At 42.5% G+C, this 27,630-nt stretch overlaps 1 protein-coding gene across 2 annotated transcripts in view; it reads right to left on the reverse strand.

Moving 5' to 3' along the window:
• Positions 1-27,630, reverse strand: part of LOC128657185 (gastrula zinc finger protein XlCGF26.1-like) — an 86,589-nt gene that overhangs the window by 8,639 nt on the left and 50,320 nt on the right. For both annotated transcript variants that reach the window (XM_053711434.1, XM_053711435.1), the window contains one exon: positions 10,376-10,483. In XM_053711434.1, coding sequence (XP_053567409.1) covers positions 10,376-10,483 — 108 coding nt within the window. The remainder of the gene's footprint in view (positions 1-10,375; positions 10,484-27,630) is intronic.

Genomic DNA, 27,630 nt, shown 5'->3' on the forward strand with positions numbered 1-27,630 from the left:
AACTAGGAACAAAACTTTCCAAGATAAAAGCTTAATAGCTATGGAATGCATGGGTTCAAACGGAACCCCCTGAAGAACTCCAAGAACTAAATTTAGATTCCATGGCGGAGCAATAGGTTTAAACACAGGCTTAATTCTAACTAAAGCCTGACAAAAAAACAGAACGTCTGGAACATCCGCCAGACGCTTGTGCAACAAAATAGACAGAGCAGATATCTGTCCCTTTAGGGAACTAGCTGATAATCGTTTCTCCAATCCCTTTTGGAGAAAAGACAAAATCCTAGGAATCCTGATTTTACTCCAGGAGAAGCCTTTGGATTCGCACCAAAAAAGATATTTACGCCATATCTTATGATAAATTTTCCTGGTAACAGGCTTTCAAGCCTGAATCAAGGTATTTATGACTGGCTCAGAGAAACCCCGCTTTGATAGAATCAAGCATTCAATCTCCAAGCAGTCAGTTGCAGAGAAATTAGATTTGGATGCTTGAATGGACCTTGAATCAGAAGGTCCTGTCTCAATGGCAGAGACCATGGTGCAAGGGATGACATGTCCACCAGGTCTGCATACCAAGTCCGATGCTCTCTCCTGTTTGATTCTGGCAATCAGACGTGGAAGGAGAGGGAAAGGTGGAAACACATAAGCCAGGTTGAACGACCAGGGTACTGCTAGAACATCTATTAGTACAGCCTGAGGATCCCTTGACCTTGAGCCGTAACGAGGAAGTTTGGCATTCTGACGAGACGCCATCAGATCCAACTCTGGTGTGCCCCATAGCCGAACCAGCTGAGAAAACACCTCCGGATGGAGTTCCCACTCCCCCGGATGAAAAGTCTGACGACTTAGAAAATCTGCCTCCCAGTTCTCTACACCTGGGATATAGATCGCTGACAGATGGCAAGAGTGAGCCTCTTCCATTGGATTATCCTTGAGACCTCTATCATTGCTAAGGAACTCTTTGTTCCGCCCTGATGATTGATATAAGCCACAGTCGTGATGTTGTCCGACTGAAACCTGATGAATCTGGCCGAAGCCAGCTGAGGCCATGCCTGGAGAGCATTGAATATCGCTCTTAATTCCAGAATATTTATCTGTAGGAGAGCCTCCTCCAGAGTCCACAAACCCTGAGCTTTCAGGGAATTCCAGACTGCACCCCAGCCCAGAAGACTGGCGTCTGTCGTCACTATAACCCATTCTGGCCTGCAGAAACACATTCCCTGGGACAGATGATCCTGTGACAACCACCAAAGAAGAAAGTCTCTGGTCTCTTGATCCAGATTTATCTGAGGAGATAAATCCACATAATCTCCATTCCACTGATTGAGCATGAATAGTTGCAGTGGTCTGAGATGCAAGCGAGCAAACGGAACTATGTCCATTGCCGCTACCATTAGTCTGATTACCTCCATACACTGAGCCACTGACGGCCGAGGAATGGAATGAAGAGCTCGGCAGGTGGACAAAATCTTTGATTTCCTGACCTCCGTCAGAAATATTTTCATGTCCATGAGTCTATCAGAGTCCCTAGAAATGAAACTCTTGTGAGGGGGGAAAGAGAACTCTTTTTTTACATTCACTTTCCACCCGTGAGACCTTAGAAAGGCCAACATTAAGTCCATGTGAGACTTGGCTAGTTGGAAGGACGACGCTTGAATTAGAATGTCATCTAGATAAGGTGCCCCTGCTATGCCCCGTGGCCTTAGAACCGCCAGAAGGGACCCTAGCACCTTCGTGAAGATTTGCGGCGCCGTGGCCAACCTGAAAGGAAGAGCCACAAACTGATAATGCTTGTCTAGAAAGGAGAACCTGAGGAACTGGTGATGATCTTTGTGGATAGGAATGTGCAGATACGCATCCTTTAAGTCCACGGTGGTCATATATTGACCCTCCTGGATCAATGGTAAGATAGTCCGAATGGTCTCCATTTTGAAAGATGGAACTCTTAGGAATTGGTTTAGGATCTTGAGATCCAGAATTGGTCTGAAGGTTCCCTCCTTTTTGGGAACTATAAACAGATTGGAGTAGAACCCCTGCCCCTGTTCTGCTTTTGGAACTGGGCAGATCACTCCCATGGTAAAAAGGTCTTCTACACAGCGTAAGAATGCCTCTCTTTTTGTCGGGTTTACAGACAATTGAGAAAGATGGAACCTCCCCCTTGGAGGGGAATCCTTAAAATCTAGAAGGTATCCCTGGGTTACAATTTCTACTGCCCAGGAATCCTGAACGTCTCTTGCCCAGGCCTGAGCAAAGAGAGAGAGTCTGCCCCCTACTAGATCCAGTCCCGGATCGGGGGCTACCCCTTCATGCTGACTTAGTGGCAGCAGCAGGCTTTTTGGCCTGTTTACCCTTGTTCCAAGCCTGATTAGGTCTCCAGGTTGGCTTGGATTGAGCAAAGTTCCCCTCTTGCTTTGCAGCAGGGGAAGAGGTAGAGGTACCACTCTTGAAGTTTCAAAAGGAACAAAAATTATTTTGTTTGGTCCTTGTCTTATTTGACTTATCCTGAGGGAGGGTATGACCCTTCCTTCCAGTAATGTCTGAAATTATCTCTTTCAATGCAGGCCCGAATAGGGTCTTAACTTTGAAAGGTATGGACAAATACCTGAGCCTACATCACTAGCAGTCACATCTGGATGAAACAACTCATTCACATCTGGATGAAACAACCCATGAAATGACATTAGCACAACAGTAAATACAACCTGTGTCATACAGTAAAGGGAGTTAGCTGACTCAGATCTTTCTTTCACTCCTCACATTCAGTCCTTGGCTAAAGCTTGCCGCTTCCACCTTAAAAACATCTCTAAAATGAGACACTTCCTTACACAAGACACAACTAAGATCTGAATCCACTCTCTCATTCTTTACAGTCTCGATTACTGACACTCTGTCCTCACTGTCTCCCCACCTGCCGCCTAGCTCTGTTACAATCCATAATGAATGCCTCTGCCAGACTCATCTTCCTTACACGTCGCTCTTCATCTGCTGCACCTCTCTGCCAATCCCTTCACTGGCTTCCTCTTGCCTCTAGGTTCAAACACAAAAACATAATTTATGTAAGAACTTACCTGATAAATTCATTTCTTTCATATTAGCAAGAGTCCATGAGCTAGTCACGTATGGGATATACATTCCTACCAGGAGGGGCAAAGTTTCCCAAACCTTAAAATGCCTATAAATACACCCCTCACCACACCCACAATTCAGTTTAACGAATAGCCAAGAAGTGGGGTGATAAAAAAAGTGCGAAAGCATATAAAATAAGGAATTGGAATAATTGTGCTTTATACAAAAAAATCATAACCACCACAAAAAGGGTGGGCCTCATGGACTCTTGCTAATATGAAAGAAATGAATTTATCAGGTAAGTTCTTACATAAATTATGTTTTCTTTCATGTAATTAGCAAGAGTCCATGAGCTAGTGACGTATGGGATAATGACTACCCAAGATGTGGATCTTTCCACACAAGAGTCACTAGAGAGGGAGGGATAAAATAAAGACAGCCAATTCCTGCTGAAAATAATCCACACCCAAAATAAAGTTTAATAAAAAACATAAGCAGAAGATTCAGACTGAAACCGCTGCCTGAAGTACTTTTCAACCAAAAATTGCTTCAGAAGAAGAAAATACATCAAAAAGGTAGAATTGAAAAAGTATGCAAAGAGGACCAAGTTGCTGCTTTGCAAATCTGATCAACCGAAGCTTCATTCCTAAACGCCCAGGAAGTAGAAACTGACCTGGTAGAATGAGCTGTAATCCTCTGAGGCGGAGTTTTACCCGACTCAACATAGGCAAGATGAATTAAAGATTTCAACCAAGATGCCAAAGAAATTGCAGAAGCTTTCTGGCCTTTTCTAGAACCGGAAAAGATAACAAATAGACTAGAAGTCTTTCGGAAAGACTTAGTAGCTTCAACATAATATTTCAAAGCTCTAACAACATGCAAAGAATGCAATGCTTTCTCCTTAGAATTCTTAAGATTAGGACATAATGAAGGAACCACAATTTCTCTACTAATGTTGTAGGAAATCACAACTTTAGGTAAAAATTCAAAAGAAGTTCGCAACACCGCCTTATCCTGATGAAAAATCAGAAAAGGAGACTCACAAGAAAGAGCAGATAATTCAGAAACTCTTCTGGCAGAAGAGATGGCCAAAAGGAACAAAACTTCCCAAGAAAGTAATTTAATGACCAATGAATGCATAGGTTCAAAGGGAGGAGCTTGAAGAGCTCCCAGAACCAAAATCAAACTCCAAGGAGGAGAAATTGACTTAATGACAGGTTTTATATGAACCAAAGCTTGTACAAAACAATGAATATCAGGAAGAATAGCAATCTTTCTGTGAAAAAGAACAGAAAGAGCAGAGATTTGTCCTTTCAAGGAACTTGCAGACAAACCCTTATCTAAACCATCCTGAAAAAAATTCTCGGCATTCTAAAAGAATGCCAAGAAAAATGATGAGAAAGACACCAAAAAATATAAGTCTTCCAGACTCTATAATATATCTCTCTAGATACAGATTTACGAGCCTGTAACATAGTATTAATCACAGAGTCAGAGAAATCTCTTTGACCAAGAATCAAGCGTTCAATCTCCATACCTATAAATTTAAGGATATCAGATCCTGATGGAAAAAAGGACCTTGCGACAGAAAGTCTGGTCTAACGGAAGAGTCCATGGTTGGCAAGAGGCCATCCGGACAAGATCCGCATACCAAACCTGTGAGGCCATGCCGGAGCTACCAGCAGAACAAACGAGCATTCCTTCAGAATCTTGGAGATTACTCTTGGAAGAAGAACTAGAGGCGGAAAGATATAGGCAGGATGATACTTCCAAGGAAGTGAAAATGCATCCACTGCCTCCGCCTGAGGATCCCGGGATCTGGACAGATATCTGGGAAGTTTCTTGTTTAGATGAGACGCCATCAGATCTATTTCTGGAAGTTCCCACATTTGAACAATCTGAAGAAATACCTCTGGGTGAAGAGACCATTCGCCCGGATGGAACATTTGGCGGCTGAGATAATCCGCTTCCCAATTGTCTACACCTGGGATATAAACCGCAGAGATTAGACAGGAGCTGGATTCCGCCCAAACCAAAAAAATTTGAGATACTTCTTTCATAGCCAGAGGACTGTGAGTCCCTCCTTGATGATTGATATATGCCACAGTTGTGACATTGTCTGTCTAAAAACAAATGAACGATTCTCTCTACAGAAGAGGCCAAAACTGAAGAGCTCTGAAAATTGCACGGAGTTCCAAAATATTGATCGGTAATCTCACCTCCTGAGATTCCCAAACTCCTTGTGCCGTCAGAGATCCCCACACAGCTCCCCAACCTGTGAGACTTGTATCTGTTGAAATTACAGTCCAGGTCGGAAGCACAAAAAGAAGCCCCCTAAATTAAACGATGGTGAACTGTCCACCACGTTAGAGAGTGTCGAACAATCGGTTTTTAAAGATATAAATTGAGATATCTTTGTGTAATCCTTGCACCATTGATTCAGCATACAGAGCTGAAGAGGTCGCATGTGAAAACGAGCAAAGGGGATCGCGTCCGATGCAGCAGTCATAAGACCTAGAATTTCCATGCATAAGGTTACCGAAGGGAATGATTGTGACTGAAGGTTTCGACAAGCTGAAATCAATTTTAGACGTCTTTTGTCTGTTAAAGACAGAGTCATGGACACTGAATCTATCTGGAAACCCAGAAAGGTTACCCTTGACTGAGGAATCAATGAACTTTTTGGTAAATTGATCCTCCAACCATGATCTTGAAGAAACAACACAAATCGATTCGCATGAGATTCTTCGAATGAGAAGACTGAGCAAATACCAAGATAATCGTCCAAAATAAGGAAATACCAAAACCCCGTTCTCTGAATACAGAAAGAAGGGCACCGAGAATCTTTGAAAAAAATTCTTGGAACTGAGGCTAGGCCAAACGGTAGAGCCACAAAACTGAATGCTTGTCTAAAAAGAGAATCTCAGACACTAAAAATGATCTGGATGAATCGGAATATGCAGATACACATCCTGTAAATCTATTGTAGACATATAATGCCCTTACTAAACAAAAGGCAGAATAGTCCTACAGGAACCATCTTGAATGTTGGTATCCTTACATAACGAATCAATATTGATAGATCCGGAACTGGTCTGAAGGAATTGACCTTCTGTGGTACAATGAAGAGATAAAATAAAACCCTAGTCCATGTTCCAGAACTGGAACTGGCATAATTACTCCAGCCAACTCTAGATCTGAAACACATTTCAGAAATGCTGAGCCTTGCTGTGTTAACTGGGACACGGGAAAGAAAAAAATCTCTTAGCAGGAGGCCTTAACTTGAAGCCAATTCTGTACCTTTCTGAAACAATGTTCTGAAACCAGAGATTGAGAACGGAATTGATCCAAATTCCTTTGAAGAAAACGTAATCTGCCCCATACCAGCTGAACTGGAAAAAAGGGCCGCACCTTCATGGGTACTTAGGAGCTGACTATAGGTTTCTATAAGGCTTGGATATATTCCAAACTGGAAAAAGTTTCCAAACTGATACCGCTCCTGAGGATGAAGGATCAGGCTTTTGTTCCTTATTATGAAAAAAAGAACGAAAAAAATGATTATTACCCTGGACAAAAAGGGAAAACAACGTTGACTTAGAAGGCATATCAGCATTCCAAGTTTAATCCATAAAGCTTTTCTAGCTAAAATAGCTAGAGACATATACCTGACATCAACACTAATGATATCAAAAGATGGTATCACCAATAAAATTATTAGCATGTTATAAAATAATAATGCTATAAAATTATGATCTGTTACTTGTTGTGCTAAAACTTCTAACCAAAAAGTTGAAGCTGCAGCAACATCCGGTAAAAATATAGCAGGTCTAAGAAGATTACCTGAACATAAGTAAACTTTTCTTAGAAAGGATTCAATTTTCTTATCTAAAGGATCCTTAAATTTAGTACTATCTGCCGTAGAAATAGTAGTACATTTTAGCAGGAATAGAGACAGCCCGAAACCTTAGGGATTTTGTCCCAAAAAACTCTAATCTGTCAGATGGCACAGGATATAATTGCTTAAACGTTTAGAAGGAGTAAAAGAATTACCCAAATTATTCCATTCCCTGGAAATTACTTCAGAAAAAACATCAGGGAGATTAAACACTTCTGGAATAACTACAGGAGATTTAAAAACCCTATTTAAAAGTTTGGATTCAGTATCAAGAGGACCAGAATCCTCTATATCTAAAGCAATTAATACTTCTTTAAAATAAAGAATGAATAAATTCCATCTTGAACAAATACAAAGATTTATCAGCATCAACCTCTGAGACAGAAACCTCTGAACCAGAACAACCATTATCAGTATCAGAACGATGATGTTCATTTAAAAAATTCATCTGAAAAAAAGAGAAGTTTTAAAGGACTTTTATGTAAACTAGAAGGAGAAATAACAGACATAGCCTTCTAAATGGATTTAAAAAATAAAATCTCTTATGTTTATCAGGAACACTCTGAAATTTAGATGTTGACGGAACAGCAACAGGTAATGTAACAGTACTAAAGGAAATTTTATCTGCATTAATAAGTTTGTCATGACATGCAATACAAACAACAGCTGGAGAAACAGATACCAAAAATTTATAGCAGATACACTTAGCTTGGTAGCTCCAGCCCCGGCAGTGATTTTCCTAAAGTATCTTCTGACTCAGTTGCAACGTGGAACATCTTGCAATATGTAATAGAAAAAACAACATATAAAGCAAAATTGAACAAAATCCTTAAATGACAGTTTCAGGAATGGGAAAAAAATGCCAGTGAACAAGCTTCTAGCAACCAGAAGCAATAAATAATGAGACTTAAATAATGTGGAGACAAAAGCGACGCCCATATTTTTTTAGCGCCAAACAAGACGCCCACATTATTTGGCGCCTAAATGCTTTTGGCGCCAAAAATGACGCCACATCCGGAACGCCGACATTTTTGGCGCAAAATAACGTCAAAAAAATGACGCAACTTCCGGCGACACGTATGACGCCGGAAACGAAAATAATTTTTGCGCCAAAAAAATCTGCGCCAAGAATGACGCAATAAAATGAAGTATTTTCAGCCCCCGCGAGCCTAACAGCCCACAGGGAAAAAAAGAGTCAAATTTTTGAAAGGTAAGAAAAAATGATTAATTCAAATGCATTATCCCAAATATGAAACTGATTGTCTGAAAAATAAGGAAAGTTGAACATTCTGAGTCAAGGCAAATAAATGTTTGAATACATATATTTAGAACTTTATAAACAAAGTGCCCAACCATAGCTTAGAGTGTCACAGAAAATAAGATTTACTTACCCCAGGACACTCATCTACATGTTTGTAGAAAGCCAAACCAGTACTGAAACGAGAATCAGCAGAGGTAATGGTATATATAAGAGTATATCGTCGATCTGAAAAGGGAGGTAAGAGATGAATCTCTACGACCGATAACAGAGAACCTATGAAATAGACCCCGTAGAAGGAGATCACTGCATTCAAATAGGCAATACTCTCCTCACATCCCTCTGACATTCACTGCACGCTGAGAGGAAAACCGGGCTCCAACTTGCTGCGGAGCGCATATCAACGTAGAATCTAGCACAAACTTACTTCACCACCTCCATCGGAGGCAAAGTTTGTAAAAACTGAATTGTGGGTGTGGTGAGGGGTGTATTTATAGGCATTTTAAGGTTTGGGAAACTTTGCCCCTCCTGGTAGGAATGTATATCCCATACGTCACTAGCTCATGGACTCTTGCTAATTACATGAAAGAAATTCTAACTCTGACATACAAAGCCCTCAACTGCGCTGCTCCCCCCTATATCTCAGACCTTGTCTCCAGATACTCTACCTCCCGTCCCCTTCGCTCTGCTCATGACCTCCTCCTCTACGGTTACCTCATCGCACTCCAGTTTACAGGACTTCTCCAGACTGGCTCCCATCTTGTGGAACTCTCTGCCTCGCTCCACAAGACTCTCCCCTAGTTTTGAAAGTTTCAAGCGCTCCCTAAGGACTCGACTGTTCAGGGATGCATACAACCTATGCTAACCTTACTTTATACCAGTTCCACTCCTCCATTGCTATCCCCTGAACCCCCTTAGCATGTAAGCCTAAGAGTCCAGCTGTCTGTAGATCACCTTCTTAAGAGCTGACTACAAGAGTGCAACTCTTGGCAGGGCCCTCTACCCATTTGATCCCTATAATTGTTTTGTTGTACTCCGCATTTGTTTATAGCACTGCGGAATCTGTTGGCGCTCTACAAATAACCAATAATAATAATCCCTCAGACACATCATACATGTACATTCACCTGTGCCCTGTATCCCTCAGACACATCACACATGTACAGTCACCTGTACCCTGTATCCCTCAGACACATCACACACGTACACTCCCATGTGTCCTGTATCCCTCAGACACATCACACAAGTACACTCCCATGTGTCCTGTATCCCTCAGACACATCACACAAGTACACTCCCCTGTGCCCTGTATCCCTCAGGCACATCACACACGTACACTCACCTGTGCCCTGTATCCCTCAGAAACATCACACACGTACACTCACCTGTGCCCTGTATCCCTCAGAAACATCACACACGTACACTCACCTGTACCCTGTATCCCTCAGAAACATCACACACGTGCACTCACCTGTGCCCTGTATCCCTCAGACACATCACACACGTACACTCACCTGTGCCCTGTATCCCTCAGACACATCACACACGTACACTCACCTGTGCCCTGTATCCCTCAGACACATCACACACGTACACTCACCTGTGCCCTGTATCCCTCAGACACATCACACACATACACTCACCTGTGCCCTGTATCCCTCAGACACATCACACACGTACACTCACCTGTGCCCTGTATCCCTTAGACACATCACACACATACACTCACCTGTGCCCTGTATCCCTCAGACACATCACACACGTACACTCACCTGTGCCCTGTATCCCTCAGACACATCACACACGTACACTCACCTGTGCCCTGTATCCCTCAAATACATCACACATGTACACTCACCTGTGCCCTGTATCACTCAGACACATCACACATGTACACTCACCTGTGCCCTGTATCCCTCAGGCACATTACACACATACACTCACCTGTACCCTGTATCCCTCAGACACATCACACACGTACACTCACCTGTGCCCTGTATCCCTCAGACACATCACACATACACTCACCTGTGCCCTGTATCCCTCAGACACATCACACATGTACACTCACCTGTGCCCTGTATACCTTAGGCATATCACACACATACACTTACCTGTGCCCTGTATCCCTCAGACACACGTCACACTAGTACACCTACCTGTACTTATATTGTCACATATTTCCTGCTTTGCAGCTTCTGGCATATTTGCTAGCCCCTGATCTTCTGTTTGTTCTGTGTTACATAAACTTTTAGCATCTTTTTCACCTGAAAAAATATCAGTAATAGAAATAAATAAATGATTCTTTGCATCGTATCTTTGCAAAAGTTAGTTTAAAACAAATGTGAAAAACAGTGTAATTTAAGTTAAATAAACCTGAGCCTACATCAGTAGCAATCACATCTGGAAGAAACAACCCATGAAATGACATCAGCACAACAGTAAATACAACCTGTGTCATACAGTAAAGGGAGTTAGCTGGGAATCAGTTACTTTACTTGCTACAAATACAGCCTTATTGTAACCAATCAGAATTCCCATATGAGACATATTACAGGGTTCTGAGGTTTTGAAAATAAAATGCATTTTCTATTGGTTATTAAAACCAACTATAGCCCATTTAATTATCTTGACTTGTATTGCCTGTGTGAGAGAGAGTACCACAGTGATATGATCGAGACATCAGATATATAAAGGGATTTATATAGTTCAAGACAAAAGTATTTTCTAATTATTTAATAAAAGAGTAAAAATAATAGAAATAATGCAAGTTATCAAGTTTAACCTTTTCACCACTGAGCCATTTCATACCCTTGTGCTGAAGCAGTTTTCAGTCTTTTGCATTCATTGTATTTAGAATTCAGCCCTACATAAGTTATATCACAATCACCACAAATAACAGGTGAGTTTTCATCTATGTGTTTTATTGAGGGGGAATAGGGACTCTAAAAGTGAGACACGTGACACATACACTCACCTGTGCTATTCTAGTTTTTCAACAGCCCCTGGAAACATGCACACAACACAATCTCCCTCACACACACAGTAAAATCCTGATTATTTTATACAAACATATACAATATTAGAGAGGGGATCGCAGTCTCTTACTAAGGGTCAGATTACAAGTGGAGCACAATTTAACGCTGCGCTAGAAGTACGTTTTTTGCGTGGGTTGCGCTCATATTAGGAGTTGAAAGTAAACTGTTTTAGCTCGTACGCTAACCCGAAGAGCATAAAAAGGTGAAATCAGGATATTGTGCATGCGATAACCTATTCCTCCATAGCAGTTAATAAGCAGGGGGGGGGGGTGGGGGGGGAACCCTGCTGGCGCACAAACCTGACCCCATATTCTCAAGTGCTCTAACATGACACGAAAATATAAATTTTTCACATTCCTATGTTCAACACATGTTTGCAGGGAACACACAGTTCCCCATAGGCTGCAATGTAGAGGCACTTTTCAGTGCCTTTTTTTCGAACATCCCCTAATTTTTATTTATAAAACCTGCTTTGAGCAGTTATTATTTTACAAATTAAAGATGCTCATCAATTTATTTTAAATACTTAACCTTATTTGGGGGGCAATTGGGGAAAATTCATAAAATTAACCAGAGATCTGATCTCTGGTTAATTTTATGAGCACCAATTGCTACCGCAAGCTTGTAATGGCTGGATATTTATCATGCCCATAAACGGCAGATTTCCCCATTTACAGGCACACAATATATTAGCCCTCCACTTGTAATATAGCCCTAAATATGAATATTGCATAAATAGGTTTTTACATGTTTTCTTCTACTTAACTGCAAAGGGCTCCAATGCACATATATATATATATATATATATATATATATATATACACACACACACACACATATATACACATCTTTAGACATGTATAAGTATGTATCTTTATGTTAAAGCCCTTTGCCTGTATTTTTTCTAACAACCGAGACCTTGGGGTCGATTTAACAAGAGGCAAATGGCCCCTGTTCCCCTTGTTTCAGCTCGCTGCTCCTTAACTGTATCGCCACCTCTGAGCGGCGGACAGAAATCAACCAGATCCTATACGATCGGGTAGATTGACACCCCCTGCTAGAGGCCGATTGGCTGTGAATCTGCAGGGGGCGGCATTGCACAAGCAGTTCACTAGAACTGATTTTGCAATGATAAATTCAGACAGCATATGCTGTCTGCATTCAGCAATGTCTGGCAGAGTATCATGTCCGCCAGACATTGGTAAATTGGCCCCCTCATATCTTTTGAGCCCTTATAAGTTTTTTGTGCAATATTTTTTTTAATTGTTTTTATTTGATGATGTTATGAGCGTTGTCACAGATACCAGACCGCCAAGGCTACCCCCACCCCCCTACTACATGGCTCATTCAGTTATACATACATTTTGGCCCGTTCATGGCCTAAGGGGATCTCCCAGGCTCTTGCTATATGTTGGTTGTGCTATGTGTACTTGGTCAGGAAAGAGCGGATATCTGACCGGGAAAACCCTTCTAGGCTAGTCGGGCTACTGGAACTGCCGACTGGCCGCACCACACAGCGTCGGTTACCCCCCTAACCACTCACCGGCTGGCCGGGCTCCTGGTCAGCCGCATTAAGCCGGACACCCGCTAACTTTACCCCCGGTTGCTCCAGTGGCCCTTTGCCCCAGAGCTCCGCTCTTTTGGGGATTGGTAGCCCCTAGGGAGGACAAGAGGTGGGGGAATTACCGGGAGGAGAGCTACTTTGGAAACTGGGGTTTTGGACACCCCTACCCCCCTATATGTAACGGCCTGTAACTCCGGTCCCCAGAAACAAATCACACCTGTGGCATCTGGGGACAGAGCGTTTTCAAATGACACCCTGGAAGTTCCGCCGCTCTCCTGGGATCACCCCGAAAACACCACCTCTGTGTACTGGGACTCTGTGGGACTATGGCTGCTATGGCTGACGCCAGCCTGTCTAGAGGGGCGGGAATTGCGGGAGATTTGGGAGTGAGATAAGACCCTGTGTTTGTGTATAAAAGGAGTGCGTGTTTCCCAATAAAATCAGTTCTTGTTTTCACCTGAATGCTAGTCTGTCTAGTTATTTTGGGTGGGGATTGCTATAATCAATTTCCTCACTACATAGCGGCTTGTTCCAGGTTGTGGGTGTCAGAAGGAACCGTTTGGCAGAGCTACCTAGTCGGGGTAGCCAGAGTCCGCCACTTTCTCTGCTACATAGCGACCTGTTGTCAGGGAGAGGAAGGACCCTCTGGCAGAACTACCCAGTCGGGGGAACCAGAGTCTGCCACAAGGTGGAAGCCTGAATACTGGTGTTGTCAGGTATAAGGCAGGGCTACTGGCTGTAATCACTTGGCGGCTACACAGCTGCAGTCGGCAGGGAGGAAGCAGGACCCTTTGGACGGAGCTACCGAGTCAGGGTATCCGTCACAAGGGAGAATTTACTTAGTAATCATTCTAGCGTACTTTCAACTTCTAATACGAACGGATGCCAGCAAATAGCTGAGATAAAATTCCTTATCACTCATATATAAATGTTAACGTAATCGTAATCTGGCCCTAAATGTATCTAAAATAAATGTTTCACCCACAGGCTGCATCCCTGCATTTGCTTGTGTGTCTTCACAGCTCATTAAAATATGCAATTCAACTGCGTACACTATTGCACATTTTCAAAGTCATTGCTGCTGCCACTTCTCAACTGGGTATTTATCACTAATAATAATTAGTTGGTTCTGTCTTTCATGCTGTAATGTCCCTTTAATTTTTTCCATGTAAAAATAAATATTACAAACATGTTTCTCTGCTGGTCATTCACATGTATTATAGAAGGTTCAAGTACAATGCCCCTTTAACTCAAAATATACAGACAGGACATACAGATGAGTAGATCATATAGTGCTATGGGATTTATTTTATGCTCCTAAATACTCCTAATACTGATGTATCTGCAGCTGATCAGATGACAATAGTAATGATTACACTTTGGCAGATATAAATGACAGCAGCTGTATAGGGCTTGGGTGTCATATGATGAGGATAAATAAACTCTACAAATGTGACAGTCAGTGAGTATCAGGCTATATTGTACTGTGACACTCAGTGTGTGAGTGAGGTGACACCCTGACTGGTGATATACAGGGAGTGCAGAATTATTAGGCAAATGAGTATTTTGACCACATCATCCTCTTCATGCATGTTGTCTTACTCCAAGCTGTATAGGCTTGAAAGCCTACTACCAATTAAGCATATTAGGTGATGTGCATCTCTGTAATGAGAAGGGGTGTGGTCTAATGACATCAACACCCTATATCAGGTGTGCATAATTATTAGGCAACTTCCTTTCCTTTGGCAAAATGGGTCAAAAGAAGGACTTGACAGGCTCAGAAAAGTCAAAAATAGTGAGATATCTTGCAGAGGGATGCAGCACTCTTAAAATTGCAAAGCTTCTGAAGCGTGATCATCGAACAATCAAGCATTTCATTCAAAATAGTCAACAGGGTCGCAAGAAGCGTGTGGAAAAACCAAGGCGCAAAATAACTGCCCATGAACTGAGAAAAGTCAAGCGTGCAGCTGCCAAGATGCCACTTGCCACCAGTTTGGCCATATTTCAGAGCTGCAACATCACTGGAGTGCCCAAAAGCACAAGGTGTGCAATACTCAGAGACATGGCCAAGGTATGAAAGGCTGAAAGACGACCACCACTGAACAAGACACACAAGCTGAAACGTCAAGACTGGGCCAAGAAATATCTCAAGACTGATTTTTCTAAGGTTTTATGGACTGATGAAATGAGAGTGAGTCTTGATGGGCCAGATGGATGGGCCCGTGGCTGGATTGGTAAAGGGCAGAGAGCTCCAGTCCGACTCAGACGCCAGCAAGGTGGAGGTGGAGTACTGGTTTGGGCTGGTATCATCAAAGATGAGCTTGTGGGGCCTTTTCGGGTTGAGGATGGAGTCAAGCTCAACTCCCAGTCCTACTGCCAGTTTCTGGAAGACACCTTCTTCAAGCAGTGGTACAGGAAGAAGTCTGCATCCTTCAAGAAAAACATGATTTTCATGCAGGACAATGCTCCATCACACGCGTCCAAGTACTCCACAGCGTGGCTGGCAAGAAAGGGTATAAAAGAAGAAAATCTAATGACATGGCCTCCTTGTTCACCTGATCTGAACCCCATTGAGAACCTGTGGTCCATCATCAAATGTGAGATTTACAAGGAGGGAAAACAGTACACCTCTCTGAACAGTGTCTGGGAGGCTGTGGTTGCTGCTGCACGCAATGTTGATGGTGAACAGATCAAAACACTGACAGAATCCATGGATGGCAGGCTTTTGAGTGTCCTTGCAAAGAAAGGTGGCTATATTGGTCACTGATTTGTTTTTGTTTTGTTTTTGAATGTCAGAAATGTATATTTGTGAATGTTGAGATGTTATATTGGTTTCACAAATAATTGAAATGGGTATATATTTGTTTTTTGTTAAGTTGCCTAATAATTATGCACAGTAATAGTCACCTGCACACACAGATATCCCCCTAAAATAGCTATAACTAAAAACAAACTAAAAACTACTTCCAAAACTATTCAGCTTTGATATTAATGAGTTTTTTGGGTTCATTGAGAACATGGTTGTTGTTCAATAATAAAATTAATCCTCAAAAATACAACTTGCCTAATAATAATTCTGCACTCCCTGTAATGTACAGCACTTACAGACAATAAGCTATAAAAAACATAATTTATGCTTACCTGATAAATTTATTTCTCTTGTAGTGTATCCAGTCCACGGATCATCCATTACTTGTGGGGTATTCTCCTTCCCAACAGGAAGTTGCAAGAGGATCACCCACAGCAGAGCTGCTATATAGCTCCTCCCCTCACTGCCATATCCAGTCATTCGACCGAAACAAGACGAGAAAGGAGAAACCATAGGGTGCAGTGGTGACTGTAGTTTAATTAAAATTTAGACCTGCCTTAAAAGGACAGGGCGGGCCGTGGACTGGATACACTACAAGAGAAATAAATTTATCAGGTAAGCATAAATTATGTTTTCTCTTGTTAAGTGTATCCAGTCCACGGATCATCCATTACTTGTGGGATACCAATACCAAAGCTAAAGTACACGGATGATGGGAGGGACAAGGCAGGAACTTAAACGGAAGGAACCACTGCCTTCCCAAAAACAGCCTCCGAAGAAGCAAAAGTGTCAAATTTGTAAAATTTTGAAAAGGTGTGAAGCGAAGACCAAGTCGCAGCCTTGCAAATCTGTTCAACAGAGGCCTCATTTTTAAAGGCCCAGGTGGAAGCCACAGCTCTAGTAGAATGAGCTGTAATCCTTTCAGGGGGCTGCTGTCCAGCAGTCTCATAGGCTAAGCGTATTATGCTCCGAAGCCAAAAGGAGAGAGAGGTTGCCGAAGCTTTTTGACCTCTCCTCTGTCCAGAGTAAACGACAAACAGGGCAGATGTTTGACGAAAATCTTTAGTAGCCTGTAAGTAAAACTTCAAGGCACGGACTACGTCCAGATAATGCAAAAGACATTCCTTCTTTGAAGAAGGATTAGGACACAATGATGGAACAACAATCTCTTGATTGATATTCCTGTTAGAAACCACCTTAGGTAAAAACCCAGGTTTGGTACGCAGAACTACCTTGTCTGAATGAAAAATCAGATAAGGAGAATCACAATGTAAGGCAGATAACTCAGAGACTCTTCGAGCCGAGGAAATAGCCATCAAAAACAGAACTTTCCAAGATAAAAGTTTAATATCAATGGAATGAAGAGGTTCAAACGGAACTCCCTGAAGAACTTTAAGAACCAAGTTTAAGCTCCACGGGGGAGCAACAGTTTTAAACACAGGCTTAATCCTAACCAAAGCCTGACAAAATGCCTGGACGTCTGGAACTTCTGCCAGACGCTTGTGCAAAAGAATAGACAGAGCAGAGATCTGTCCTTTTAACCCCTTAATGACCACAATGTATCCTGTATGTCACTGGTCGTTAAGGGTTTTTTCAGGACATAATAGCACAAGTCTAGCAAGAACACGCTATTAATGCTCTCCCTCCAGCAGGCTTTGTGGAATAGAGCAGTCTCAACGCTGGTGGCAAGACCGCGCTATAAAACAAACAAGTCCCCAAAAAAGGCCAGTGACATACAGGGTACGTCGCTGGTCCTTAAGGGGTTTAAGAACTAGCTGATAAGCCTTTGTCCAAACCCTCTTGGAGAAAGGACAATATCCTAAGAATCCTAACCTTACTCCATGAGTAACTCTTGGATTCACACCAATAAAGATATTTACGCCATATCTTATGGTAGATTTTCCTGGTGACAGGCTTCCGAGCCTGTATTAAGGTATCAATGACTGACTCGGAGAAGCCACGCCTTGATAGAATCAAGCATTCAATCTCCATGCAGTCAGTCTCAGAGAAAGTAGATTTGGATGATTGAAAGGACCTTGTATTAGAAGGTCCTGCCTCAGAGGCAGAGTCCATGGTGGAAGAGATGACATGTCCACTAGGTCTGCATACCAGGTCCTGCGTGGCCACACAGGCGCTATCAGAATCACCGATGCTCTCTCCTATTTGATTTTGGCAATCAGTCGAGGGAGCAGAGGAAACGGTGGAAACACATAGGCCAGGTTGAAGAACCAAGGAGCTGCTAGAGCATCTATCAGCGTTGCTCCCGGGTCCCTGGACCTGGATCCGTAACAAGGAAGCTTGGCGTTCTGGCGAGACGCCATGAGATCCAGTTCTGGTTTGCCCCAACGATGGACCAGTTGAGCAAACACCTCCGGATGGAGTTCCAACTCCCCCGGATGAAAAGTCTGACGACTTAGAAAATCCGCCTCCCAGTTCTCTACGCCTGGGATGTGGATCGCTGACAGGTGGCAAGAGTGAGACTCTGCCCAGCGAATTATCTTTGAGACTTCTAACATCGCTGGGGAACTCCTGGTTCCCCCTTGATGGTTGATGTAAGCCACAGTCGTGATGTTGTCCGACTGAAATCTGATGAACCTCATTGTTGCTAACTGAGGCCAAGCTAGAAGAGCATTGAATATTGCTCTTAACTCCAGAATATTTATTGGGAGGAGTTTCTCCTCCTGAGTCCACGATCCCTGAGCCTTCAGGGAGTTCCAGACTGCGCCCCAACCTAGAAGGCTGGCATCTGTTGTTACAATCGTCCAATCTGGCCTGCGAAAGGTCATACCCTTGGACAGATGGACCCGAGAAAGCCACCAGAGAAGAGAATCTCTGGTCTCTTGATCCAGATTTAGTAGAGGGGACAAATCTGAGTAATCCCCATTCCACTGACTTAGCATGCATAATTGCAGCGGTCTGAGATGCAGGCGCGCAAATGGCACTATGTACATTGCCGCTACCATTAAGCCGATTACTTCCATGCACTGAGCCACTGACGGGCGTGGAATGGAATGAAGGACACGGCAAGCATTTAGAAGTTTTGATAACCTGGACTCCGTCAGGTAAATTTTCATCTCTACAGAATCTATAAGAGTCCCTAGGAAGGAGACTCTTGTGAGTGGTGATAGAGAACTCTTTTCCACGTTCACTTTTCACCCATGCGACCTCAGAAATGCCAGAACTATCTCTGTATGAGACTTGGTAATTTGAAAGCTTGACGCCTGTATCAGGATGCCGTCTAGATACGGAGCCACCGCTATGCCTCGCGGTCTTAGAACCGCCAGAAGTGAGCCCAGAACCTTTGTAAAAATTCTCGGGGCAGTGGCCAACCCGAAGGGAAGAGCTACAAATTGGTAATGCCTGTCTAGAAAGGCAAACCTTAGGAACCGATGATGATCTTTGTGAATCGGTATGTGAAGGTAGGCATCCTTTAAGTCCACTGTGGTCATGTACTGACCCTCTTGGATCATGGGTAGGATGGTCCGAATAGTTTCCATTCGGAATGATGGAACTCTGAGGAATTTGTTTAAGATCTTTAGATCCAAGATTGGTCTGAAGGTTCCCTCTTTCTTGGGAACCACAAACAGATTTGAATAAAATCCCTGTCCTTGTTCCGTCCGCGGAACTGGATGGATCACTCCCATTACTAGGAGGTCTTGCACACAGCTTAGGAATGCCTCTTTCTTTATCTGGTTTGATGATAATCTTGAAAGATGAAATCTCCCTTGTGGAGGAGAAGCTTTGAAGTCCAAAAGATATCCCTGAGATATGATCTCCAACACCCAGGGATCCTGAACATCTCTTGCCCATGCCTGGGCGAAGAGAGAAAGTCTGCCCCCCACTAGATCCGTTTCCAGATAGGGGGCCGTTCCTTCATGCTGTCTTGGGGGCAGCAGCAGGCTTCCTGGCCTGCTTGCCCTTGTTCCATGACTGGTTAGGTTTCCAGGCCTGTCTGGAATGAGCAACAGTTCCCTCTTGTTTTGAAGCGGAGGAAGTTGATGCTGCTCCTGCCTTGAAATTTCGAAAGGCACGAAAATTAGACTGTTTGGCCTTTGATTTGGCCCTGTCGTGAGGAAGGGTATGACCCTTGCCTCCAGTAATGTCAGCAATAATTTCCTTCAAGCCAGGCCCGAATAAGGTCTGCCCCTTGAAAGGAATGTTGAGTAATTTAGACTTTGAAGTCACGTCAGCTGACCAGGATTTAAGCCATAGCGCCCTACGCGCCTGGATGGCGAATCCGGAATGCTTAGCCGTTAGTTTAGTCAAATGAACAATGGCATCAGAAACAAATGAGTTAGCTAGCTTAAGCGTTCTAAGCTTGTCAATAATTTCATTCAATGGAGCTGTCTGGATGGCCTCTTCCAGGGCCTCAAACCAGAATGCCGCTGCAGCAGTGACAGGCGCAATGCATGCAAGGGGCTTTAAAATAAAACCTTGTTGAATAAACATTTTCTTAAGGTAACCCTCCAATTTTTTATCCATTGGATCTGAAAAAGCACAACTGTCCTCAACCGGGATAGTGGTACGCTTTGCTAAAGTAGAAACTGCTCCCTCCACCTTAGGGACCATCTGCCATAAGTCCCGTGTAGTGGCGTCTATTGGAAAAAAAAAATCTAAATATAGGAGGTGGGGAAAAGGGCACACCGGATCTATCCCACTCCTTGCTAATAATTTCTGTAAGCCTTTTAGGTATAGGAAAAACGTCAGTACACACCGGCACCGCATATTATCTATCCAGCCTACACAATTCATCTGGAATTGCAACTGTGTTACAGTCATTCAGAGCAGCTAATACCTCCCCAAGCAATACATGGAGGTTCTCAAGCTTAAATTTAAAATTAGAAATCTCTGAATCAGGTTTCCCCGAGTCAGAGATGTCACCCACAGACTGAAGCTCTCCGTCCTCATGTTCTGCATACTGTGACGCAGTATCAGACATGGCTCTAACAGCATTTGCACGCTCTGTATCTCTCCTAACCCCAGAGCTATCGCGCTTGCCTCTTAATTCAGGCAATCTAGATAATACCTCTGACAGGGTATTATTCATGATTGCAGCCATGTCCTGCAAGGTAATCGCTATGGGCGTCCCTAATGTAATTGGCACGATATTATCGTGCGTCCCCTGAGCGGGAGGCGGAGGGTCTGACACGTGGGGAGAGTTAGTCGGCATAACTTCCCCCTTGACAGAACCCTCTGGTGATAATTCTTTTATAGATAAAGACTGATCTTTACTGTTTAAGGTGAAATCAATACATTTAGTACACATTCTCCTATGGGGCTCCACCATGGCTTTCAAACATAATGAACAAGTAGGTTCCTCTGTGTCAGACATGTTTAAACAGACTAGCAATGAGACTAGCAAGCTTGGAAAACACTTTAAAACAAGTTTACAAGCAATATAAAAAACGTTACTGCGCCTTTAAGAAACACAAATTTTCCCAAATTTTGAAATAACAGTGAAAAAATGCAGTTACACTAACGAAATTTTTACAGTGTATGTAATAAGTTAGCAGAGCATTGCACCCACTTGCAAATGGATGATTAACCCCTTAATACCAAAAACGGAATAACAAATGACAAAAACGTTTTTTAAACAGTCACAACTGCCACAGCTCTACTTTTTTTTTTTTTTTTTTATATAGTTGTTTTTTATTGGGTTTTCAACAGCATAAAAGAAACATACAATAGCATTAAAACCAATTGTTGAGCATGACAGGAATCATACACATTACAAACAGGACTGGTGGATAAGATAAACTCCCAGAGTCCAGTAGTCAAGTATGCAGTCCATGTGAGAATTAGTCCATTTATCTGAGCTTAAAGGTTGGCAACGCGAGAAAATATAGTTCCAGAAATAGTACTCATTTCTATAAGTGGACTGCCACTTGTAAATAGTAGTGAAGAAAGTATGGCTGACCAAGCCTCTGCTTGGCAGCCTTGTCTGGTGTGGACAAAGATTAAATTGAAAAACCACCAAAAATTAAAATACATAGATCCCAATAAATCAACCAAGGAAAAAATAATAACAATAACAGAATAAATTACAATATCGATAAATAGACCTTGTGCACTCGGGTGTGGAGACGGGCATCGCAATGGCTCTGAATAAGCTTGTTCGGGAAATTAATGGGGAGGCGCTTTCATGGTTAACCTACCATGGGCTCAACTGGGTGTTGATCAGTTGGGCTGACTATGATTTATATCTATCTAGCTCCCAGAGGAGTAACATGTTCTCATAGAAATCTAATTTGCCAATTTGAAGGTAATGGAATCTTTCTAATATCAAGTCAGAGTTGACCAGTTTCTTCCATTCGCTAATAGTGGGGATTTTAGTGGATTTCCAGCATCTGGGTATCATTTGTTTCGCAGTATTTACCAAAATGTAGAATAACTGTCTACGGATTTTACATGTTATTTGGGGAGTGTCGTGTAGAAGGGCCGTTTCTATGCTTGGGAGGAGTTGTGTGGCAAGAACTGCGTTAATTTCTCGGAAAACTGCTGTCCAGAAGTTTCTTATGGGCACACAATCCCACCATATATGAGCCATACTTCCAGGCTGGCTACAGCCTCTCCAGCATGCATCTGAGCTGCCTCTAAAAATACGCTTAATTTTGGTTGGGGTTAGATACCAGCGGGTAAAATTTTTTATGTTTGTTTCCTTCGCTCTTGAGGAATGTGCGGAGCGTGATAAATTCTCGAATCTATTATGCCAGTCTCCTTTACTTGTGGTTGTGTCTAGCTCCCTGTCCCATCCTGCAGTGTACGAGGGTAATCTCGGGAACCTATTTTCCAACACTAGTTTATACAGAGTGGAAACAGATCTAAGAGCCTTTAGATCGCTCAGGCAATATTGCTCGAATTTTGTTAAGGGTCGCAAGAAGTCAGCTTTTTGTTTGTGTGTGAGTATGAAATGTCTCGCTTGATGATAGTTGAACCAGGAGGTAAAGAAGGGGAGAGAGAATCGATTTGTTGTTTTGGCATTAGCTTATTATTATCTAGCAAGGTATGAATCCGTATTAAAGGATCTTGAGGTGTGTGTAAACCCCTTTCCTGTATGAGTCCCGGCGGGAATTCCGGGTTGGACAACAGGCTTGTGAGTGGAGAGTATTTTGAGGAAATTTTTGGAAGCGCCTTGAGGATAAATCGCCAATCCCTCCACGTCTCGTTAGAGATGGAAGACGTTGATATTTTATGGTTCCCCAATGCTTGAGAGTTCCAGCATTTGCTACCTAGGTGGTTTGTGTCTGCCATGTAAGTTTCTATCTGCACCCAACCCTTAGGTTGGTTCCCATTAGAGCTACACCATTCCAACACCCGTTGGAGAGATATCGCTAGCTTATATGAGTGGAGGTGAGGCACCCCCAGACCACCTAGGTCTGGGGCTTTATAAATCGTGCTTTTATTAATGCGTGGTAGCCTGTGTCTCCATATATAGTCATTCAGTATTTTTTGCAAGATGTCTATTTCTCTAGAGATGTGTTGGGCTGGTACTGTCTGAAGTATGTACAGTGCTTTGGGTAGCAGGACCATTTTTGCTGCCTGAATTCTCCCTAACCACGAAATATTCTTTAAGAGCCAAGAGGAAGTCAGGGATTGGAAGTCACTAATGAGTTCATCATAGTTAAATTTACGCGTTAGTTGACTGTCAGGCGTCAGATAAATTCCCAGGTATTTAAGGCGACTGGTTTGTACCTTCAGGGGGCAAAGGGCTCTGATGTCCTCTAGCATCCGTTGGGGGATCATAACCGGTAAGAATTCTGATTTTGTCATATTAATGGAAAAATTGGAAGCCTCACCAAAGGAGGAAAGTTCCGACATCACATGCGTGATAGAGTTGAGAGGGTCTGTCAATGTCAGTAAAAGGTCATCTGCATAAATGGTAGTTTTGTGTTGTTTAGATCCTACTGTTATTCCTTTAATAAGCAAGTTCTCCCTAATTCTGATTGCAAGGGGCTCTAGGGATATTATAAAAAGCAGCGGGGAAAGGGGACAGCCTTGCCTTGACCCGTTCCTTATTTCAAAAGTTTCAGAGAGTGTCCCATTTACCCTGACCTGCGCTGTGGGATTAGTGTAGAGGGCCATGATTTTTTGAATGAATTGATTTGGGAAATTAAAACGTCCTAAAGTCGTCTGTAAGTAAGTCCAGTCAAGTCTGTCAAATGCCTTCTCGGCGTCAGTGGACAAAAAGAGGGCTGGTGTTTCGGTCTTAGATACAAATTCTATAAGGTTAAGCACTTTCACGGTGTTGTCTTTAGCCTCTCTATTGGGCACAAAACCTGATTGATCCTGATGAATGATTTGTGGGAGAATTTGGTTTATGCGCGTGGCCAGAATTTTAGCATACAGTTTTAAATCAGTGTTAAGGAGGGAGATAGGTCTGAAATTGGCAGGGTTATCAGGCACCTTGCCTGGTTTCTCTAGTACTGAGATATGTGCTTGTAGGATGGTGTCAGGGAATGTGGAGCCGTCTGCTATCTGGTTAAATAAAGAGGTTAAATGTGGGACCAAGTATTTTGAAAAGGTTTTATAGTATAGACCTGAGAACCCGTCCGGGCCTGGTGCTTTATTAGGTTTTAGGGTATGTATTGCATCCAGCACCTCTTTAGAAGAAATTGGTTTATCCAGGGATTCTCTTTGCTCTTCACTTAGCTGGGGTAATTGTATGCTAGAGAGATATTGGTGACATACTTGGTTATGGGACGTGTCTTTCCTGTCTGGGAATAGGTTGTATAACTTATGATAGAAAGATTGGAATGCTTCAGCAATTTTATGGGTGTCCTCAAGGTGCTTCCCCGATTTGTTTTTTATTGAGTGTATATAGGTCTTTTGTTGTCTGTGTTTTAAGGCTCTTGCAAGCCATTTCCCTGCCTTATTACCCTCTCTGTAGAATGTCTGCTGGAAAGACAATAGTTGTCTCCGAGAATCTATGTGCAGGAGTTTATTTAATTGGTCACGCTTACTAGTTAGGTCGACCATAACGTCAGTGTTTTCTGGGGATTGTTTGTGGAGGTAATCTAAATCTGCAATTTCTTTAGCTAAAGAGGAAAACTCCTCTCTCCTTTTTTTTTTCAAATAAGCTTTGACTTTGATGAGTTCTCCTCTTATTGTGCTTTTATGTGCTTCCCATAATATGGGATAGGATATATCCGGTGTGTTATTTATGGTGAAATAGGATTTAATGAGTTTGGCTAAGTGTTTTACTTGCTGTTTCCCCTTGAGAAGTGACTCATCTAGGCTCCATTGATAGGGCCTAAGTGGGGCTGAGGGCCAGGCTATGTCACATGAGACCAGTGAGTGGTCTAACCAGGTAGTATGCCTAATCTCAGCTGTTTTCAAGAAGGATAGAGAGAGATGGTCGATGAAAATGTAATCCAGCCTAGAGTAGCATTTATTTGGGGATGAGAAAAAAGTGAAATCTGATTTCAGGGGATTTATGTATCTCCAAGTGTCGTGAACCCCTAACAGTTTAAGGTTTTTCCATATGTTTTGCATACGCAGGATTTTTTGTCTGGTACATGGGTTGGAGCAATCAATGTGGGGGTCTAGGGGAACATTTAGGTCTCCTGCTATAAACAGAGAGCCTTTGGTTTGTGCTAGAATGGAATTGGTGATAGTATGGATAAATTTGCTTTGGAATCTATTAGGTGCATATAAGTTTACCAAAGTGATAGGCTTGCCATAAAGGAGGCCCGTCACGCATAAGTACCTACCCTCTTTATCATGCTCTACGTGAAGTTTGCTAAAAGCAATTGACTTATGGATTAAAATGCTTACCCCATTGATTTTCTTAGTGGGGTGGGTACTATGAAAATGTTGCGGGTAGTTAGATGAGAAAAACTTAGGTATGTGTTTGGTTTTAAAATGTGTCTCCTGGAGCATCAGGATATGATCTCCCTTCCTAGATAAATCTAGTAATGCCATCCTACGTTTGTTTGGACAGTTCAGCCCTTTCGCATTTTGGGTTAAGATAGTGAGGGTCTGATCTAGTGTTTTATGTGGTGTAACCATTTTTAGACTTAAAGGTGCCATAACTAGACATTACCTCCATGCTCTGCCCACCTCCCCACTCCGAATGCACTTGTATACGCCAATGGTCCATTGCAATCTCGATAACAAAGAAATAAGAAAACAAAAAATAAAAAAGAATTAACAAACAAATATAATAACATTTTACCCCTTTCCTAGGTGAAAGGGTAGAATACATAATTTTACCTAAAGGAGAATTTATCTCCCATCTGACTGAGAACATATATATCACAACATTAGACTTACAACAATATGGTAGTACAACCTCCTGAATTTAACTACTAGGCTGCATGTTAAAGGTTGAACAGCAAGGACTAAATGTTGAAATGGCCAATAGGCCCCTGAAAATGAGAAGGTGATAAACACATGTAAACATATAACAACTTTCTTATAAGGCTAATTGGAGAACAAAAATCTCTAAACTCTAAACAACCTAATGTAGGCATAACAGTATTAACTTGGTTGTCCTGGATCGTCAGCTATCTCGTGACAGTCCTGTGACGATTATCCCTTAAAAAGGGAGTATTAGCTTTGACCTGTACACAATACTGTAACATAGGAAAAGCAGAAAAAAGGATACAGCCTGGATGGCTCATGGACCTGCTCTTTCTAGTGAGGAGTTTTGGCTGCCCACATTCATTTTGCGTGTTTTTCTTTGTTGCACCTGCTGCCATTCTTGCCTCTGTGGGAGGGAGTTATTGCTTGGCCTCAGATTGTGTTGCTCCTGTGTGTCCTTCAACTCCTCTATCTCTGGAGGGATGATGTCCAGAGCCTTGCAAATCTGGCTGACATCTCCTGGGTTGGTGCATATGAATCTCTTTCCTTGCCAGGGTATGATTAATTGAAAAGGGAACCCCCATCGATATGGGATGTTAGACTTCCTGAGAAGTGCGGTGAGGGGTTTAAGTTCCCTTCTTTTGAGGAGAGTTCTCTGTGATAAGTCTGTGAAAAATTGAAGATCAGCATTTTCATATTTGACAGGTTTCTGGTCGCGAGCTAGCTTCATAAGTTCTTCTTTAACTTGGAAGTTTGTGACTCGCACAATTATATCCCTGGGTGGTTGCGAATCTAATGGCTTTGGTCGTAGAGCCCTATGGGCCCTGTCAATATCAATTTTTATGCGTGACTCTGTTTGTTTCAGTGAGTTGAACAGGTCTTGTAAGTATTGCTCTAGGCCAGAGGGAGGGATGGATTCAGGGACGCCTCTGATTCTGATATTATGTCTTCTGTTCCGATTTTCAGCGTCATCTATTTTGTCTTCCAGGCCTAGTATAGTGTCATTTTGTTTGTGGATAGTAGTATGTAAGTCCGAGATTGCTGAAGAGTGAGCGTCCAGTGTATTTTCAGCTGCCTCCACTCTGTGTCCTATGTCCGAAATTTCTTTCATTAGCTCACTTATTTCCTCTTTGATACACTGCTTGACCTGTAACACCAGGGCAGAAAAATCCTTTTTCGAGGGCAGCGAGTCGAACAGGGCTTTGGGTACTGTAATAGAGTCAGCTGTGGTTTCAGAATCCGAGTCTGAGTAATAGAAAGCTGTAGCAGAATCCTGATCCTCAGCGGGATTGAGGTTTGTAGATTTGGCCTCTGCTGCTTTAAAAAAAGCGTTAACTGAGGGGGTCACATGGCTCCTCTGCTTTTGTGTCGCATCTTTTTTATTAGATTTTTTGGTAGACATGTTTACCCTGATTAAAAACAAAGACACTGTTTAAGCGTACCCTTTGTGATAGGTATTGCCTGATAGAGGTCAGATGATTGTTATATGTTTTGAGCAAAGCTTGTAGAATCAACTACAGGTGTGGCCTGAAAAAAACTGCTGTGATTGCAAAGAGAGTCACCTCCATATGAAAAGCTGTAAAGCGTGCTTCCTAGCTTGCAGCCAAGTGTTACTTCAATTATTTTTGAGGCAGTACAGAAGATTAGAATGTGTTAGCAAAATAAACATGTATATACATGTATTTTAGGAGCGATTATGTT

This window comes from Bombina bombina, chromosome 4 (assembly GCF_027579735.1).
Source record: "Bombina bombina isolate aBomBom1 chromosome 4, aBomBom1.pri, whole genome shotgun sequence".
In the NCBI taxonomy this organism is placed as follows: domain Eukaryota; kingdom Metazoa; phylum Chordata; class Amphibia; order Anura; family Bombinatoridae; genus Bombina; species Bombina bombina.